Source organism: Phacochoerus africanus, chromosome X (assembly GCF_016906955.1).
Source record: "Phacochoerus africanus isolate WHEZ1 chromosome X, ROS_Pafr_v1, whole genome shotgun sequence".
NCBI lineage: Eukaryota > Metazoa > Chordata > Mammalia > Artiodactyla > Suidae > Phacochoerus > Phacochoerus africanus.
This window is the reverse complement of record NC_062560.1, coordinates 15,061,432-15,080,783: the sequence shown is the minus strand read 5'-3', so window position 1 is coordinate 15,080,783 and position 19,352 is coordinate 15,061,432. Positions and strand designations below refer to the sequence as shown.

Below are 19,352 nucleotides of genomic sequence, written 5' to 3'. Positions count from 1 at the left end.
AAGTCTCAAACGGATCTATAGTTACACTTCATGGCAATCAAAACTCCCAACAATTTTGGGAATTGACAGACCAATTCTAAAATTTATGTGCAACCAGCTATAATGGAAAAAATAAAAATCATTTGGAAAAAAATTAACAACTTAGAGTGATCTACTTCCAACAAAAGCAAGTTCAATATTAAAAAGAAATTAAAATAAAATTTATGTCAAAGAGTATAAAGGCCAAAGAAGTAAAAAGAAACTTTTGAAGAAGAATAAAATGGAAGGACTTACCTCCTAGATACCACGATTCCTATAAAGCTATAAATGATTAAAACAATGTAGTGCTGGCTCAAGGATAAACAATAAACAAATGAAACAACACAGAACCCCTATATACACTAATGTATGAACTCTTAGTACATGACCGGAAGCACACATCATTGCGGAGAGGATGAATTTTTCACTGATACTCAATATGGATAAAATAGAAAAGTTACATTTTCACAACTTTCTCAAAGATTCATGCCAGTTGAATTAAAGAAATAACACAAAAGGTAAAATAACAAAGCTTCAGAAGAACAAACAAGAGAATATTTTATCATCAAAGTTGGGCAGGATTTCTTCAACAAGACGTAAAACCCACAACATTTTAAGGAAGGCAATGATTGACTGGAGAGAATTCCTTAAAATCAAAGACTTCTTTAAAACTCACCATAAAAATGATGAAAAAACAAGTCCTGGAGTTCCCGTCATGGCTCAGTGGTTAAGGAATCCGATTAGGAACCATGAGGTTGCGGGTTCAATCCCTGTCCTCACTGAGTGGGTTAAGGTTCTGGCGTTGCCGTGAGCTGTGGTGTAGGTCACAGACGTGGCTCGGATCCCGCGTTGCTGTGGCTGTGGTGTAGGCCGGGGGCTACAGCTCCAATTGGACCCCTAGCCTGGGAACCTCCATATGCCGCGGGAGCGGCCCAAGCAATGGCAAAAAAGACAAAAAAAAAAAAGAAAGAAAACACAAGTCCTATAGTGTCAGATGATATTTATAGAACATATTAACTGTGTGAGGATTATATCCAGAATATATAAAGAACTCATATAAAAATCAATAAGGAAATAACCTACCTGAAATGAAAAGTGAGGACAGAATTTCAACAGACATTTCATGAGAGAATATCCAAGTGGGAAATGAGCATCTAGAAAGGCCACCAACCTCATTAGCAAAGAGAGAAATGCACACTAAAGCCCCAATGAGACATCCTCACACAGCGGAGGAACCCAACATTCAAGAGTGGAAAACTACCAAACACTGGTGAAAAATAGAGACCGACGTAATCTCCTCCCCTGTGGTGACAATGCAAAGAGTTAGGCTAGTCAAGTGGAACTTGCCCTCGACCAGTAATGCCACTACCAAACACGAAACTTACAGAGAAACACTTTTGCACAGGTGAACCAGAGGACATCTACACAAATATTCATGGCAGCATGAAACAACTCAAGTATTAACCCAAGTGAAGGAGATAAATCCTGGTGGCATAGCTAGACGCCGGACGGCGCAGTTTAAGCCCTGACAGTTGGCTTGACTTTTTATACTGCAAGGGCCTGCCTGAGGCTTTGATAGGCTCACCTCAAAGAGGACTACCTCAGACTCATGACCAGCCACAGGCCTCGAGAAGGGCCCAGCCCCCCACTGCTCCCCATGTTCCCGTGTTTTAAAGATCTTGGTTGATTTCAAAAACGGACCTGTCTGGGCTGCTATTTTTTTCTCTTCATGTGCTTTAAAATCCCCCTCTTAGGTTTTGAAATCACCAATAAAGACTGAGCCCTCAAAACCCCAGGGTTCCCATCTCGACCCTAATAAAAAAAGAACCCCAGGCCAGTGTTTTCTCTCCCTCCCTCTCTCTCTCTCTACCCATGACCTTGTTGTGACTCCAGGTGTGCTGTGTAATTTCCAGATCTTCTAAGTAATAGACCTTTATTTTTTCAGAGTTTCCTGGTGGTTATTGCTGAAGGGCATCTTGTAATCATAATAAGAACCACAAGGGCCAGTCCAACCACAGCACTGGTTATTGATAGGCTGAGACTGGCCCAAGACAGAATGAGGTACAGCTATGAGAATGAACAAACTAGAAGCACATACTTCGACCCAGGCGAATATCACAAACACAGTAGAGGCAAGAAAGCATGTCCCAGGTGATTACCTCCAACGGAGTTCCATTTGTATCAAGTTCCAAAGCAGGCAAAACTGACGAAGGATTAGATCGTTCAGGGATACATTTAAAGTTGGAGAAAAGCAAAGAAAACAAGTAACACGAGTAGTAGTTACCTCTGGGGTAGGGTATAACAAATTACCTTGGACTAGGGCACTTCAACGACAAACATTTAATTCCCACAGTTCTGGAGGTTGGGAGGTCCAAGATCAAGGTGGAAGCAGATTTGGTTCTTGGTGGGGGCCCTCTTTCTGGCTTGTTGATGGCGGAATTCTCGTTTGTCCTCACAAAATGGAGAGAGGTTAGTGCTCTTCCTCTTCTCTTAAGGAGCCTTCATCAGGGCTCCACCCTCAAGACCTAATTACTTCCCCCAAAGGCCCCACCTCCAAACACCATGACACCTGGGCTTCAACACATGCATTTTGGAGGGCAGAGTCATTCAATCCATAGCCGGTGGGAAGGGGTCTGACGATGGGGAAGGGCCACTGGGGGTTGTTGAGGTACTGGCTGTGTGCTGCTTTTTTTTTTTTTTTTTTTTTGGCTTTTTAGGGCTGCACCTGCAGCATATGGAAGTTCCCAGGCTAGAGGTTAAATTGGAGTTGCAGTCGCTGGCCTAAGCCACAGCCACAGCAACTCAGGATCCTTAACCCACTGAGCAAGGCCAGGGATCAAACCCGTATCCTCATGGATACTAGTTGGGTTCATTACCACTGAGCCACTATGGGAACTCCCATGTTCTATTTTTTAAGCTACGTGTGGGAACACAGGTGGCCACATAATTATCCTTTTCTATATGCAATATAGATTTCAAGGTTTAAAAAAAGAGAGATGTCAAAATCCCTCTGGATAACCTCAATGCATTGATATCTTGAGATTTCTAACTGTGTTTATTAATCTTACCCTAGAAAAGAAAGGCACTCCTGATCTTGTCAAGCTTCTGTTTTTCCCTGCTAGTATCACGATTAAGAGTTCTTGATCCTTGGAGAACCTAAGGGCCAAAGGATACTAAGATATTTTACCTACCTTCCACTTTCCTGAGTCTATGCCCAGCAGACCAAGTCCCCCTGCGCCACCCCATTTGGGATTCCCCGAGGAGAAAATCAGGGTGAACCACCTCCATTCAATGCTGTATGGGGACTCTGAGGGCTAACAGCTGGGGAAGGACTGTTTGGGGCCCCACCTATGTGTATCAAAGCCTGGGACTCCCCCCTCTACTGACCTGGGTCCATCAGCCTCCAACCAAGGTCCTCACTTCCATGAATCCCTAGAGTGTTGGGTTTGACACATCTGGTTGCACCTGCCTCAGGTCTCCCAAGGCCAAGAACAGGGGTGGGACTCTGGGAAGCGCCCTCCTTTGGGGAAAAATCATCTCATTGGTACTCGAGGTCCTAACTGGGGCATCAAGTGGGGATAAAACTCCTCCCTCTGCAAAACTGGGGCCTCTACTTAGCCCAAGATTCTCCAATCCCTCTCTGCTGGTTGGGGTCTCTTCATGTCACTGAGTGCTAACCTTGATTCTGCTTGAACCTCTGACCCTCCTGGTGGAAACCGGGGGCTCCTCCCCCTGACCTGATCACTCTTTCTTGGGCCTCCCGGGGAGGCCATCTGGGGTGAGAGGAGGAGACTTGTGGGGCCTGCTATGTTCTGGGGGGATGGTTCCCCCACTCCACATTCACTGTCCACACCTTGACCCCAAGCACTGTGGTGTCAGACCTGTTCTTGGGATGCCACTTCAGCTGACCTGGGGCTGCTCTCCTCCAATCAAGAGCCTCGCCTTCCTGGAACCACGGAGTTGGAAGTCAGGGTGACCCAAATCCAGTCATGGCTGTCCCAGACCTCCATCGGTGACAGTCAGGGCAGGGCTGTATGGGACCCCACTGTTCTGGCTGAGTCCTTCCCTCGTTCCTCATGCTGGGTTCTCACCCTGATGTCTGTCAGAGGCTCACCCTCCTCCCTCTACTGACCCAAGGTCACCCCCCTTAGATCAAGGCCCTCCTGATCCTGGGGTTCCTGAAGGGTAAGTGAGGGGCTGCTCAGCCTCACAGGTTGGCCTGGATCTTGTAGGTCTCAGAGCATAGGCTGGCCTTCGTGGATTATCTATATTCTGGGCTGTTGGTCTCCCTAGTCCTCCTACATGGGGGTCCTCATTTTGGCTCCTGGCTTCTTCATTAAAGGCTTCCTGGGAGATGCCACATCCCTGCAAACTCTTAAGCAATTTCTCTTGCTATAAACTTTGCCAAAAATTGTTCTCTGTCCTGGAGTTATGAGATGAGGAAGTCATAGCTCAAGGCAAGAGGCCCAGTACAGGTGTCATGGTGTCAGAGAAAAAGCCAGCTGACCTGTTCCCTCTCTTTACCAGGCACACTTAGCCTCTTATGTAACTTCAGTTCTAACATATTAACTCTACAGGGAAAGGGCAGAGCTTCAAGATTTTATGAGCTTTCGTTGTTTTGAGGTAATCTGACATTGCATATGTAAATGATCATGCAGTCACCAGATATTATGCTTTTTTTTTCTTTATCCATACTCATTTATTTTGGTATCCTTTTGGCTCTGGCTGTGTATTCCAGTCCAGTACTTTGTACACAGTCTTTCTTCTTACTGCCTGAGATACATTTTGGAGTAGGGAGAAGAAAAGGGAATTAAGAGGTGCAAGGCTGGGATGAGTGGGATAGTGTGAGAGTAGTTTTATTTTATTATTTTTTTTTTGTATTTACATTTTATTTTATTTTATTTTATTTTTTATTTTGAGAGTAGTTTTATTTTAAATGCGCACTCGGGGAGTGTGCATGAGAAAGTTTACTTTTGACTTTGCACATCTTTCACCAGCACATTTCCTAATTAAAATGAACTCCGAGGAGTTCCCTTGTTGGCTCAATGGTGATGAACCCGAACAGTATCCATGAGGATGCGGTTTGGATCCCTGGCATCACTCAGTGGGTTAAAGATCCAGCATTGCCGTGAGCTGTGGTGTAGGTCACAGATACAGCTTGGATCTGGCGTTGCTGTGGCTGTGGTGTAGGCCAGCAGCTGTAGCTTCTATTCGACCCCCAGCCTGGGAACTTCCATATGCCGCGGGAGCGGCCCAAGAAAGAGCAAAAAAAAAAAAAAAAAAAGAACTCCTTTGCAGTGGACAAAGGTTTCTGTCACCCCACCCCATCCAAATTCATATGTGAAATCCTAGCCTCCAAGGTGATGATATTGGGGGGGGGGCGGCACTGGGCGGTAACTAGGTCACGAGGGTGGAGTCCCTTATAAAAGTAGCCCAAGGAAGCTCCCTGTCCCCTCCACTGTGTGAGGACATAGCAAGAAGGCCCTGCCTCTGAACCAGGAAGCGGGCTCTCCCCAGACATGGATCTGCAGGCATCTTGATCTTCGACTTCTCAGCCTCCAGAACCGTGAGAAACAAATTTCTGTTGTTTATAAACTACCTGTCAATGGTATTTTTGTTAGAGTAGGCTGAGTGAACTATGACACCGTATAAGAAATTTGGCCACCCATTTTAAGGGGCTCTCACAGACCAGGGCGCCCTGGTTCCTTTCACTTGTGTCTAGAGGGAGCATAGGTTTTTTTTGTTTTGTTTTGTTTTGATTTTTTAATGAGGGGGGAATTAGCTCAATATTAGTTGGTACTGCTAATCAGATTAATTTTCCAGTCTGGGTTTGCAAATTGGACAGCTGCCTCTTATATAGACACTGACCTCTCTGCAGATGCTTGCACCTTACTAACCATCTCGAGATGCTCTCCAGCTCACAGCACAGTAGGAGAGAGTCCATGTGCAGCTGGAAGTTAGCCCTGGCATGGGAAATGCATTCTCACTGTCAGTGAGCGACTCTGCGCACTGCAGATAGAATTGTTTGTTTGACAGTTATATAGAGAATAAGTAGGTAAATATTAATATTTGCCTAAAAAGCAGAATGGATGAACTCTGACTCTTTTTTTTGTGTGTATCCTTTTAGGGCCGCCCCCACGACATATGGAGGTTCCCAGGCTGGGGGTCGAATCAGAGCTACAGCTGCCGGCCTACACCACAGCCACAGCAAAGCCAGATCCAAGCTGCGTCTGCGACCTACACCACAGCTCATGGCAATGCCAGATCCTTAACCCACTGAGCAAGGCCAGGGATCCAACCTGCGTCCTCATGGATGCTGATCAGATTTGTTTCCACTGAGCCGAGACAGGAACTCCAAACTCTGACTCTTTCTGATTCGATTTGCCTGCTCATGCTCTAGGCTGTGGTTTCGAGAGACTGACCACATAGAGCTGCACAGAGGATTTTTGTTTGTTTCTCTCATTGATTCAGGCACTGCCATAAACACTTGGGACAGAAGTAGAGGGGGAGAAGGAGGAGGAGAAGGCGGGGGGGAGAAAGAAGGAAGGAAGAAAAGACTCCTGCCCCTCAAGCACTGTTAGTCTCACACAGGGGCCAGCGACAACTGCTTTCTGGCCAAATCGAGCTCGCTGCCTGTTTTTGCAGAAAATGTTTGCCAATCCCTGATCTACCAGGAGAGACCAGCATTCACACAAGTAAATGTAATTCAAGGCAGGATATGGTAAAGGCTGGAACCCACAGAGAAAGGGCTGTGGGAGCACAGGACAGCAGGAGGGCTTCTCAGCGAGAAGACATGGGAGCTGAGCTTTGAGGAATGGAGTGGATCCAAGAGAGCCGTCCTCAACCTCGTCTGATCAGCGTGATCACTTGGGGAGCCTGGAATGCGGATGCCTCGTTCTTCCCTCCCAGAGATTCTGACTCGGCTGTTCTGGGGCGGGGCATCATCAGGATTTTGTCAAGCTCCCCTCGTGATTCTAAGGGCAGCCCAGGCTGGGAAGCATGAGGCTAAGGAGGTGCCAGGGACCACTCAGGAGCAAGGTGTGGATGGAAGAACTCTCTAGCTGCAGGGGGAAGGGGAGCACATGGGAGATAAGCTTGGGAAGTAGGGAGTTGCCATTCAGGCCAGAGACGTGGGATTTTGCCCTGGGAAAAGAACAGTAACAGAACATGGGCATGAGAGCAACATGATCAGAGGCGCACATAAGGAAACAGAATTGAGAAGAAATGTGAGACATCGATAATAAATAAGAGCCTCTTAGGAACTATTTGTAAGCGTTTAAGCAAAACAAGGAGCATATCTTACCTAGGGCAGTGACATGTGGCTGGGCAGATTCAGGGCTGAGGGTCAAAATTCTAACATCTTGGGCATGACCTGGGTACCAAACCCATCAGAATGGCCGCCACTATCCAGCCCCAGAGACCCCCTGCTCTGGGAGCCTGATCCTCTAGTTTCTGGGTCATGGAAAATACAGGGTCCTGGAGCAGACGTTGAGGCTGCGGGAGGCACTTGGTCAGCCCAGCAGCTGTTGACCTGTGGGTGAAAAGTATTTTTGCACTGGATGAGTAGAGCCTTAGGAAAATGGCTTCTACCTGAGACCTTTTGGATGGTCATTTGCTGAGGCTGGGGGCTAGTTGCATGTGGGTGATGCTGAATGGATGGAGCCAGAGATGATGGTAAGGTTTTGAGTCTCGATGACGGGGGTAGTTGTGATGGCTATTAAAAGTCAAAGGGGACACAAAAAGAGGTGAAGGGTCTCGAGAGAGAGCGATATGGTTTTAAATATAAATCATCAGCTGGCATCAAAAGGGGGCTGGTCTTCATTACTAGGCATCTGCATGATTTGGAGTCACCCCTTTCTATGTTCTCTTAAAATGTGCAACAAGGCAGAAACTTCAAGAAACTTCAAGAGACCTAGAGACCAGAACGGGGCCGATGCCGCTTCTTTCTTGTCGCAGTATTGATAGGACCCAAATGGTTTTAGCTCTTGGCCTGTGAGATGTTTTTCTTTTTCATTTGTTCACACAGAACTGCACTTCCTGCTTTAAAGGAACACCGCAGAAGGTTTTGCCAGCCATCAGGATTCTGCTTCTGGGAAGGCGGGTACAGTGGACTTTTAACAACCTATTTTGACCTAGATAAAACTGAAACAGCAGGATCTAATCAGAAACGCAATACCTTCTCTGAGGTGGCATTCATGGACAGATAGCTCTCAGTTCTTTCAAAGAAACATTAAGCAACGAGCAGATACAGCTTTTCTTCTTTTGGATGAAGGTTTCTCATGGGAACTTGGGAAGCGTGGCATGTCCCATTAGTTGCTAGCAGGTAAAATTGGTCTTTCCAGGCAAGGAATGACTTGAGTACCACAGACAATGGCCACTGCTGGTTGACCTCATTTGCATACCACAGGAAGGAAAAAGTCAACTCTGTGGGGAGTTCTGAGATGACTATAGGTCCATAAGGGTGGTCAGTCCTGCAGGACTGATGTCCTGAACTCATATACTCCCAGTTCTTAGAGAGCAGGGATGGGACACTGGGGGACCTGGCCACTCAGGAGAGACAAAGTTAGGTCCAAACGACTAAAAATGTGAACACAGGCCACATAAGGAAAGGGATTCCAAGGCCCTCAACCCAGAAGCTTTAGGGAAATATGTAGACATCACCAGATGGCGTAGAAAAAGTGTCAAACCCAATCTGGATTTCTTCACACACAACCGCCCGTGGTTGGTCACAAATTGAATATGCATAGGATTCGCTCAGGGAGGTGCTAAAATTCCCATACCCTAGGTGTGAGGCCAGGCCTGAGTCTGGATTTTTCAAATAGCTACCAGATGATGGCGACACTGCTGACCCACGGACGATACCTGAAGTAGCCATAGCCTAGAGACCTTCACAAGAGTGGATGCGTGCACACTGGTGAGTCAGAGCTAGCCTGGTCCCTCTGAGGAGCCCTCGAGGTGGGAGAGCCACTGGGAAATACACGGGGGAGATGGCAGACTTGACAAGTGATCTGGAGCAAAATGCTTGACCTCCTTGAACTTGGCTCTGGGAAGGGGGCTGTGCTTTTAGAAGTTCATTTTTATGTTCTGAACATAGTTCAGTGCATGCTCAAGGGATAGGACTCCTGCCTTTGCGTCGTTTTCTTGCTGTTACGCCATCTCTCTTGTCTTAGAAGCCATTGTTTATTCCTCTAGAACCCAGTAAACAGGAAAGTTCCTGCCTGGTGTGTTACAAGATGGTCCTGCGCGATTCACCTTCCCTCTCGCAGGAGGGCCTGATGAACCTCTTCTCAGCCATGTCAATTCTGAGCCAACTCGTTTTCATTTTCACGAAGCCTGATGACTGTGTGCAAACGCAAATCATGACACTTTCCCTTAACTTCCTCATTGGCGAAATGTGGGGTTTGGTCTGGGCATTCTCTGGGGTGTCTTCCAACTCTAATAATCCATGACTCTAAGGGAATATTAAATTCTCAGTACTACAATCTGTGCCTTAATAAAGCTTTCTTTTCTGACATGGTAGCAGCGTGCTTACAAAGAGAAAGTTCAGAGTTTCTAAGAGGAAAAATCACCTGGGCTTTGGCTGGGGCTCTGAGCAATTAACATGGATGATTCTTAAGTATCAGTTTGGAGGTCTATGTCCCGGGTGCCTCAAAGATTTGAGTTGCCCCATCGTCCCATCGAACCCAGGAAAGCTAGAGATACAGGGTCTAGTTCAGGCTCAATCACTTTTAGCTGTTTAAAGCACTGACCCTTTCAGGGAGCGTTGACAGTTTAACTGCCGCCGGCTGTATGTACATGCTGTATATTAGGGGGGTGGGGTGCCTGGCAGGAGAAGTGGTGCTACATCTGGGGAACAGAGAGCTGACTCCCAAGATGACCCCGGGGTGGTGGCTACAAGTACCCCCACACTCTGGAGCCCCCTTGGCCTGGCTGGCAGTGTGCCCCTCTGGGAATGTGCTGACTGTATCCGCTGGGCATGCCTGTTACCCTTCTCACCTAGGGCGCAGGGAGCATGGACAGCTCCCATTGACAGCCAGTTGTTGTGTCGTCTCTTTGCTGCTTTCCTGCTCTCGGATGATTAGGATTATCCCAGAAAGCAGAGGCTCTCAAACTTTGGTATTCGAGCCCTAAAGAGAGAAATGTGGAATAACTGTCAAAATTATTGAGGTATGTGGTCTTCGGTCCCCCAGTTCCACATTTAGGATTTTTTTTCTCTAGCAACACTTGCTCGTGCATGAACTTATACATGCAATTGTTCATTGCAGCAATGTTTATAATAGCAAAATATTGGAAACAACCTAGATGTTCATCTGTGGCAGACTGGATAAATAAATCAGGAGACACTATGCAGATATAAAAAAGAATGAGCAAGAACTTTACATAATGGTATGGAAAGATCTCTAAGATACAGTGTGTAGTGAACCAAGCAAGGAGGAAAACAATGCATATAATATGCTACCATTTCTGTAAGATGGTGGTGGGATACAGAAAATATCTGTATTTACTTGCATATGCATAAATAATGGTATACACATGTAAGAAACTGCTAACAATGGCTGCCCTTTGGAGGGAAGTGGCGATGGATGCTGAGAACCCTGAAGACAGGGGACCGCGGCAGCCTAGTATCTTTTCACTCAGTACCTTTCTGTGCTTTCAATTTTGAATCACGAGAATGGCTTACTTATTCAAAAGTTAAATATATATATTTTAAAAGTTTAATAAAACAAAATTCTCGTGTTCCTAGGAATCTTCTAGTGCTTTAAAATGCAGATTTTGGAGTTCCTGTCATGGCTCAGCAGAAACAAACCTGACTAGCGTCCATGAGGATGCAGGGTTGATCCCTGGCCTCGCTCAGGGGGTTAAGGATCTGGGGTTGCCGTGAGCCGTGGTGTAGGTCGCAGACACGGCTCGGATCTGGCATTGCTGTGGCTTTGGCTGCGGCGTAGGCCAGTGGCTCTAGCTCCAATTCGAACCCTAGCCTGGGAACCTCCATATGCCACCAGTGCGAGCCTAAAAGACAAAAAAAAAAAAAAAAAAAAAAGGCAGATTTTTGGCCACACCCTCAGATGTTCCAGAGACAGTAGGGGTTGAACTGGGGAACAGGCATTTTGCAACAAGCAACCTGGGTGATTCTGATGTGGATGGTTCTGGAACCAAGGAACTACAGGGCACATAGCCACAGACCACATTCATGTAACAGCCACGTTTTTATTGAACACTGCATTCATGCATCTGTTCATTTCATAAAGTACACTTTATTATATTACGAAATAAAACACATTTCTAATCTTCCGTGACCTGAATATTCAGCTCACTACACAGGATTTGACTTAATGCTGTACAGACCAGGCACAACCTGACAGAAGCACTGGCAACATTTCTTGAAAAATAAGAGTACAATCAATGAGCACGCTTCATAGAGAGAATTTTACATGGTCACACAGTTAAGTTTTGCACATTTAAAAGGATCTGAATCATTCATATTATTATTGTGAATTTCTTATAAATAATTCATTACTCTAAGGAGTCTAGGCAAAGCCAAGCCATGACATTATTTATACTAAGTACCACACCTGGAACTTGTTCTGCGTTATTTAATACAGAGCACATTTTTAATGCAATAAATATTTACAGCTAATAGTAACAAGTACAATTATAATTTACAAAATATGAGTCTAACATTTAAAACAAAACAGAAAATGACATTGAAGAAGTCTGTGCCAAGTATTTTTACAACTCACCAAATTGACCATTTCAACAAATTTTATTACCCCCAAACCCTGCTAACTCAGATGCAAAAAGGTCGTGTTTGAATCAGTTAAGCCCAAATTACAGAAACACGTTTTTTAAAAAGAAAATCGGTTTTACTTTCTTTATGTTGTACATGGTTAGTATTGATACATGAATATCAACAGCTCAAATTGAAGTGAAGCGATGAAAAATCTGGATTCATAAAAATCCCAAATTATGTAAAGTACTTTGAACACTGAAATCCCAGATTATACCAAAATTTTCAAGCTTGTCTGGGAATTAATGAGGTGTGGAATGTGTAAGGTTTTACTATCCATTAAAATGATCCTTTTAAAAGACCATAAAATTATGGGAGTCCTTCCACGGCGTTATGTGGCTCTGGGAATGAATTAAATTTGGGGGGGAAAAAAAGGAAAATAATCATATCTTCTAGAACGTGAGCTCAGAGAGGGCAGAGAGTTGGTGGCATCTAGGATTAAAACAGGGCACTCAGGGCCAGGCCCTCAGACACCTCAGTCTGTACCTGAGCCCAGGACTTGCCCCTGAGTCTAGGAGCTGGTCGTCTACCAGGGGCTGTTCCTGCAGCCGGTGTCTCCAGGCTCCAGAAAGCATCCACTGTGGTAGCTTACTCTTCTGCAGGGGAAGTAGAGCAGGGGGTGGTGCCACCTCTCCCTGATACCTTTCCTCCAAATCATCCTGATTTGAAGGATGCCGGGACGGACTACTCTCCACTGGGGCCTCCCTCTGGACATGCCCTTCGCCTGGACTTTTCCTCCTCAGTCAGCCACAGACCCAGGTGGGCCATTCTGCTCGGGGCCTCCGGTGTCTCGGGGGGACATGCACAAAGGGACCTCCTTGCTCACGTACTGTGTGCTGCATGCCAGCACCTGCCTGCAGCGAGGCCTTATGTGCTTTGAAACATCTCTGATGCCCTTTGTGTGTAGTCTTTGACTTTATCACTAATTCAGACCTCTGGACAAAATCTTGAGTAGGGAACAGGATGGTCCGCGAGGTACTTAGGGCTGACTTTCTCACATGGGCTGCACTGGAGAAGCGATGCTGAGCAGTGGAAGCACATGAACACTCCCGTGCAGCTGTGCCAGGTGGCTTGGGGGTGTGAGGTGAGCTCCCTGAGCCTCAGCTTCCTCTTCTGAATGCTCCTCAGGGTGTTTGTGCGGATGACAGCCACGTGCCGGGCACGGCACGCGGCACATCGGCGGTCTTTGGGGGTGGTAGCCTCTTCTTTGCAGCGCTTCCAGAGCCACAGAACTCGGTTCAGATGGGGGAATGCTGATCCCGATAATATGCTGGGGCCACCAACAACATCCTTCACTCCCTTGTGACAAGTTAAACAGACTCCCTTGCGGGGCAAGAGACAGCCCCATCAACGGGGCAGCGACGATCGGCACCGTTCTTCACTAGCACAGACCAAGCCGTGACAATGAATGAGACCAGGTTATGCCAAACCACATGAAATCACCTTTCTGTACCTCACATCTGGTCCAGTATGAAGCATTTTCAAGTTTAGGCCTCACAGTTCCATGGGCCTTTTAATCTCATAGGGCCTGGTCACTACTCGATGTCATTGACAAACTTCCACAGTAAAGGATGTAAAGCAGCTCTTTGGCAGCAGGGAAAGCTGGGATCAGATGAGGCCATAAGTTAAAAATGCTTTACAGACCATGAAGCAAGTCAATGAAAAGCATCTTTTTAATTAACTGTGGATATGTATTATTTTAACTGAGCCGTTCTTAAACTTTTTTAAAAAATGTAGGCAAATTCCACCGAATGCCTTTCTAATGTGAAGTTTCACAGGAGAACAGCTGGTTCTCAGCGTGTGATTTGATTGCTGGAGTTAATGCTTAGTCCTCGCCGAAAAAAAAAGGGTGTCTTTGAAGGCCAAAGTCATGGAAAGGGATTGCTTGATACTAAACTTGGCGCGTTTGTGTTAAGTGTTTATGTGTGTGTGTTGGGGGGTGTTGATTGTCGAGGTGGGGAACTAAACTTGGCGCGTTTGTGTTAAGTGTTTATGTGTGTGTGTTGGGGGGTGTTGATTGTCGAGGTGGGGGACCAAGAGAAAAGGCCATCTGGATAGAGAATGAAGCAGAGCTTGTTAGGGCTTGGTTTCGTTGAATAGCTCACACACAAAGCCTGGTCCCAGGAGAATGAGTAATTCCTTTGTTTTTAGCTATTAATCCAAATTAATGAAAATTCAGCCAAAAATTAGACAAATGTCCCAAATATGCTCCATTCCCCCAGCAACCCGGGGTTAATTCTAAGCTACTTTTGAATGATGGCTCCTTCCTGGTGTGGGTGTGAAGGGCATAAATGGCAAGAAAGTTTGCATCCCCCCATCTCACCACAACACGGTATGTACAATCATTCAACTCTCGTACATTCAGCTTCCCAGGGCCATCATTTTTATCTGGCTCCTGGGAAAAGTGACTTAGCCACCTTGCAGTCCACAGACTGAGAATGTCATTCAACCTGCAGTCCCCAAACAAAGCTAATCACTCTTACTAGAAGCCACCTGGTGCATGAATAGACTGAAACCAAAAACCAATGGCTACTTTGGGCACAAACAAAGACTTTCTAACTCAAGTGTGCCCATGTCCTGTGGGCAAAGTCATTTATTTCTATTCAGAGAGTACATTTTCATAACAAGCTGAACTTGGTTCATGGAAAGCAGCTTGTAAACTATTTACTGAAGGCTTCTCCATCCTTTAAGATGAAGCCAAATGGTCTGCGGGGCAAAACGGGAAATCCAGGGCTTGATAACAAAGCAGAAGGCTAGGCTCGGTGGGGGAGTGAGGGCAGCGCAAAGAACAGGGCTTAGCCACCCAGATTTCTGGGGAATCATAGCATCAACAACACGGCGGGGTCCTGTCTGTACCTCTCAGGGAGGATCACCTTGCTGCGGAAGATCCCTCCTGACGGCAGCTGCACCTCTCGTGCCAGCAGCAGCCGTGGCTGGAAAGACTGTTCGTTTATTGCTTAATCTATCACTGCTGAGCTGCCTGCCTCAGGGAGGTTCAATTGAAGATAGATTGAAAGGTAGTACCTGTCAATTGAATAAACACAGATGGTTTTCCACAGCCAAATTGATTTTTTTTGTCCTCACCAAAGACATAAGCACTAAACATGATTATCTTTGGAAGCCAGGCATGAAATGTCTTAGCTCCAGCCTCGGCCACCCTCTGCCCTAGCAGAGAGGTGATACCTCATGGGGGCTCAGGTCTCTCTCACTGTGATTTTAGGTTCTGCAGGTGAAATAAGAATTTGACTTCCCTAGAGAAGAATCTGGCTAAGTTCATCCCAGTAAGAAGGTTTGAGTCAATCCATCAGTAGATTCGCAAAACAATTTGACCAATCCTAAATTATTGATCGGCAAAGGCCTCCTCCAACCCTTCATTTAAGAGTCTGAAAAAGGTGATAAAGATTTGCCTAAGGACACCCAGCTAGACATAGACATCAATCTCCCATTTATCCCAAAGCTAGAAAGGAGGCCAGACACAGCCTATGCCATGATGCTAACGAAAGGAGGCATTAAGATAAGTCTTACTCCCAAAATGTCTTGGGAAGCAGGCAGATGGAAGATGCTTGAACTAGTCATGCTAGAAACCCAGAATGCTATATACCTCAGCAACTAACTAGGTATTGAGTCACTTGTACTCAAGAGTTTTGCAGAAAGCCAAGGGTAAAACCGCGGTGCAGTAGTTCAAGATAACAGGTGCATGGAGGTTGAAGACAGGTGAACAGGAAGAGCCCTTTGTACAATGAGGAGATTGAGCAATATGTCTTCTTCCGTCTCTTTCATCTCAAATTACAAAACCTAACAAGCTCATGGGACACCATTCATGTAAATTATTTCAACTGATAGAACAGTCTGTCTCCTTCCATTCCGCTGATGGGAACATGCGTGTAGAATGGTGGGTGAAGGATTCCTCAAGAGGAGTTGTTGCAAAGGTGGCAGAAGTGGGACCACTGCGACCAGGGGGCTACATAAATGCTTAAGAGCCAGAGACAGAAACAATGATGGGACTCAGAGGACCTTGGCAAGAGAAGGGACTTTCTTCTCATTCCAGAGATAAAAAAAAATGATAGCCATCTATATTTAGAGAAACTGCTAGAGATAGAGCTGGGATGTCAAGCCAAACATCTTGGTTCTTCCAGCTTCATTGCCTATCTTCTTTTCAAACTGTCCCAAGTAATTATGGCGCATCGGGAGAGCACATGTGTACACTGTACTAGTGCACGTAGCAAAGAGAAGTGCAGAGGTTCACCCTAGCTAATATAATTATAAATACAGATTTTGGCAAAGGTCTTGGTCCCAGCTTCTAGAACTGCAGACAGTGAGTGCTTCCTTGTATTGAGAAACAAAAATCTTTTAAATTGCGCTACATGGACAAGCGAGCTGACTGTTCTGTCTCACCTGGATAGAGAAAATCGGACCTAAAACGGTCTTCGTATGTGAGGGCTACACATGGGGGCGCATTTGTGGAATTTTGATTAATCTGAAAGTGGGTTAATATATTTGCAATCTGTCAGAACTGGCCTGTCCTTGAGGCAAGAAAATCTTGATTCTGGGTTTCTAAAGTAACAGAGTCAAATCCTTTTATTCATAAAATGAGAAAGATGTAAGTGCAGTATTTTTCTGCACATGGGCTGTTTCATAAATACTCTTCATTAGGTAGAACGAATGTACCCGTAGCTGTCTTTCAATCGGTTCTTAAAGCTAAGACCCCTGCAGCGTTCTTCAGCATATTCAGACAGAAACACGTATGACTGACAGAAGCTGCCACAGACTTTTGGTGAAGCAGACACTACATGTAAACATGTTTCTATTTCTACTCAAAAAGGATCCCTTTCAGAGTTCCCACTGTGGCTCAGCGGGTTACGAACCTGACTAGTATCCATGAGGACCCGGGTTCGATCCCTGGCCTTGCTCAGTGGGTTGAGTATCCGGCATTGCCATGAGCCGTGCTGCAGGTTACAGACACAGCTCAGATGTGGCGTGGCTGTGGCTGTGGCGCAGGCCGACAGCTGCAGCTCTGATACTCTCCAAGGGTGGACTTCTCATTGTATATGTGTAAATAATAGTTCCTTGCTTTGTGATTATAAATATTCCTGAAAAATGACTCAAATCATATTCGTAAAGCACTGGCTTCTGCCTAAAGAAATGACAAGGTGAAGTGCTTCACAATGTGGACATTCAATGTACAATTTCTCTGCTCTATACACTGAGCTGTTCCTACAGTTACTCTGACCTAGTTGAGTGCATCTGTACATCAGAGTTTAATGCTTAAAATAATGATCTCCTATTTTTTCCCCTTTTCTAAAAAAGGGAAAGTTCGCTCTACATCAAAAGCAGCATTCACAAACTGAAATGCAAAACGTAAGCCTTGATGGCCCTTTGACACATAGTAGTGACCCGTGTGGGCCTCGCCCCCACCCACCTCCTTCACTCAGGAGCCTGCCAAAGGGTCTTGGGAGGATGTAGAGACAACAGGTGTCAGGGTTCTTTACCTGCCATTGAGCAAAACCAGGGGTCCCTAGGGGGCAGAGCCAAGGGTCAGTCTAGACATACCCCTCGTGACAGATGTTTCCGTTGATGAGGCTGAAGGTGGCCACGGAGGGGTTGGTGCTCTTGAAGGAAGTCATGCAGGTGGTGCTTCTGGCGGTGCTGTGAGACCGGGTCATCAGGCCGGGCCGGCAGCAGAGGAGCTGGGTGTTGAACTGTTTCCTGAAACTCTTGCTCAGCAGATAGAGGGCAAAGGGGTTCACGCAGGAGTTGGTGAAGGCCAGGAGGCGGGCACAGATGCTGGTGACAAAGTGGAGCATGGAGGTGTCCACCTCGGAGTAGTGGTAGGAACGGTACAGGTAGATGACATGGTTGGGGAGCCAGCAGAAGGCAAAGAGAGCCACGAACACCAGCACTGTCTTGGCGAGGCGCTTCCGGGATTCGATCTGAGGAGAGAGTCACATGTAGCGAGACAGAGGGATGAGGGACAGTGTGGGGCGAGGAGGCGACCAAGATTTGAGGAGCGAGGAAGACAGGGAAAGCGAATTAGGGAAACAGATGGGCTCACGAGACCACAGGTAATGAGTTCAATAGGAGAGAGAGGACAGGAGAGGAACACAGGGAAAGAAGCCACAGAAACAGACCGAAAGAGAAAACAAGTCAGAAACACACACCAAGGGAAAAGCCGGGAAGCAGAAATCGATGAGTAGAGTACAGTTAGGACGCGCCGCTGAGGACAGATCTTTAAACAAAGTTGATTACATGCTTGAGTGGCTCGCACAATGACATTCTGGTAAGTGCCCTCTCTCTCCTCCGGAGGGCATTGGTGCAGTGAGTGGCCGTATGACTTCATGTCTTTCTTGGCTCCACAGTTAATCATTTCTTCTTCCCTCTGTGCTTAAAAAAGCAGCCAGCTTCGTGCTTCCTCATTGGCGAGACCAAGATAACTACCTCTTATTTTTTTTTTTTTCCCTCTCAAGTTATGTCTTGCCTGTGTTATATAGGAAGGGTCTCAGACAAAGCGAGCTGAGCACTTCCCTTTGTTCCCAGCCCCCTCCCTACTGCAACGGAAATGTCATTCTCATGAAAGAATCTGGGGTACAATGGATGTTCGTTACCGAGAGGTCTTTCAAGAAGGGAAACAGTTGCACTGAGAACTGCCACTGTCCACGCATCATCGAGGCCAAAAAAAAAAAAAACGAACTTTAGCGGGTGAAGCCTCCACCTGAGTCAGATACACATTTTAAAGGGGCGAGAGTCTTCCGGCTTTTCCATCATAAATATCACAGGATCTACACTGGGACTAGAAGGCAAAAACTGACCAAAAGGAGAGAACCAGAACCACTGGTTTCTACCATTTATACCCCAAGGGTGAAATTAAGGGGGTGACGGGGGGAAGGGGCAGGGAGACTAATACATACAGAGGGCATCCTGCATTTGGGCAATCTGGGGGTACGCATGCTCTCTTGTAATCCTGCAACAGCCTTACAATGTAGGGGTCATTACCCTACTTCATGGATAAGAAACTGATGCTCACGGAGGGTAAATGAGTAAGTCAGGAAGTCTAGACTTGAACTCAAATCAACGTGAACCCATCTGAATCAAACTACTTCCTTTTCTTCAACCAGCCTCATTTTCCTGTCCCCTGCTTTATCGCATGTGGTGTATATACCACACGTGGTTTCCTAGCCAAACACTGTGATTGGAGTTTAAAGAAGTCATGTCCCTCTGAGCCTCAATATTTTATTTTTTTAAAAAAACAACATGTTTTTAGATTTTTCTCAAAAAGAAATCCATACTCCAAATCTTTCAGGTGCTTGGAGTTCCCATTGTGGCTCAGCAGAAACGAATCTGACTAGCATCCATGAGGACACAGGTTCGATCCCTGGCCTCCATCAGTGGGTTAAGGATCCGGTGTTGCCGTGAGCTGTGGTGTAGGTCACAGACGCGGCTTGGATCTGGCATTGCCGTGGCTGTGGCGTACGCTGGTGGCTAGAGTTCTAATTCGACCCCTAGCCTGGGAACCTCCATATGCTGTGGGTGTAGCCCTAAAAAGCCAAAA

The 19,352-nt window shown here is 46.2% G+C and overlaps 1 protein-coding gene across 2 annotated transcripts in view; it reads right to left on the bottom strand.

Annotated features, from left to right (window-relative positions):
- Window positions 1–2,706: 2,706 nt before the first annotated feature.
- Window positions 2,707–19,352, bottom strand: part of GRPR (gastrin releasing peptide receptor) — a 50,470-nt gene continuing 33,824 nt past the window's right edge. Inside the window, exons 3-7 of one of the 2 annotated variants that reach the window (XM_047765554.1) lie at window positions 17,357–17,736; window positions 10,015–10,145; window positions 7,322–7,549; window positions 3,406–3,538; window positions 2,707–3,174 (exon numbers count right to left, since the gene is read on the bottom strand). In XM_047765554.1, the coding sequence (XP_047621510.1) occupies window positions 10,103–10,145; window positions 17,357–17,736 (423 nt within the window). In that variant the 3' untranslated portion in view covers window positions 2,707–3,174; window positions 3,406–3,538; window positions 7,322–7,549; window positions 10,015–10,102. Of the gene's footprint in view, window positions 3,175–3,405; window positions 3,539–7,321; window positions 7,550–10,014; window positions 10,146–16,724; window positions 17,737–19,352 lie in introns of those variants that run through there. The other variant, XM_047765555.1, reaches the window with a different exon arrangement.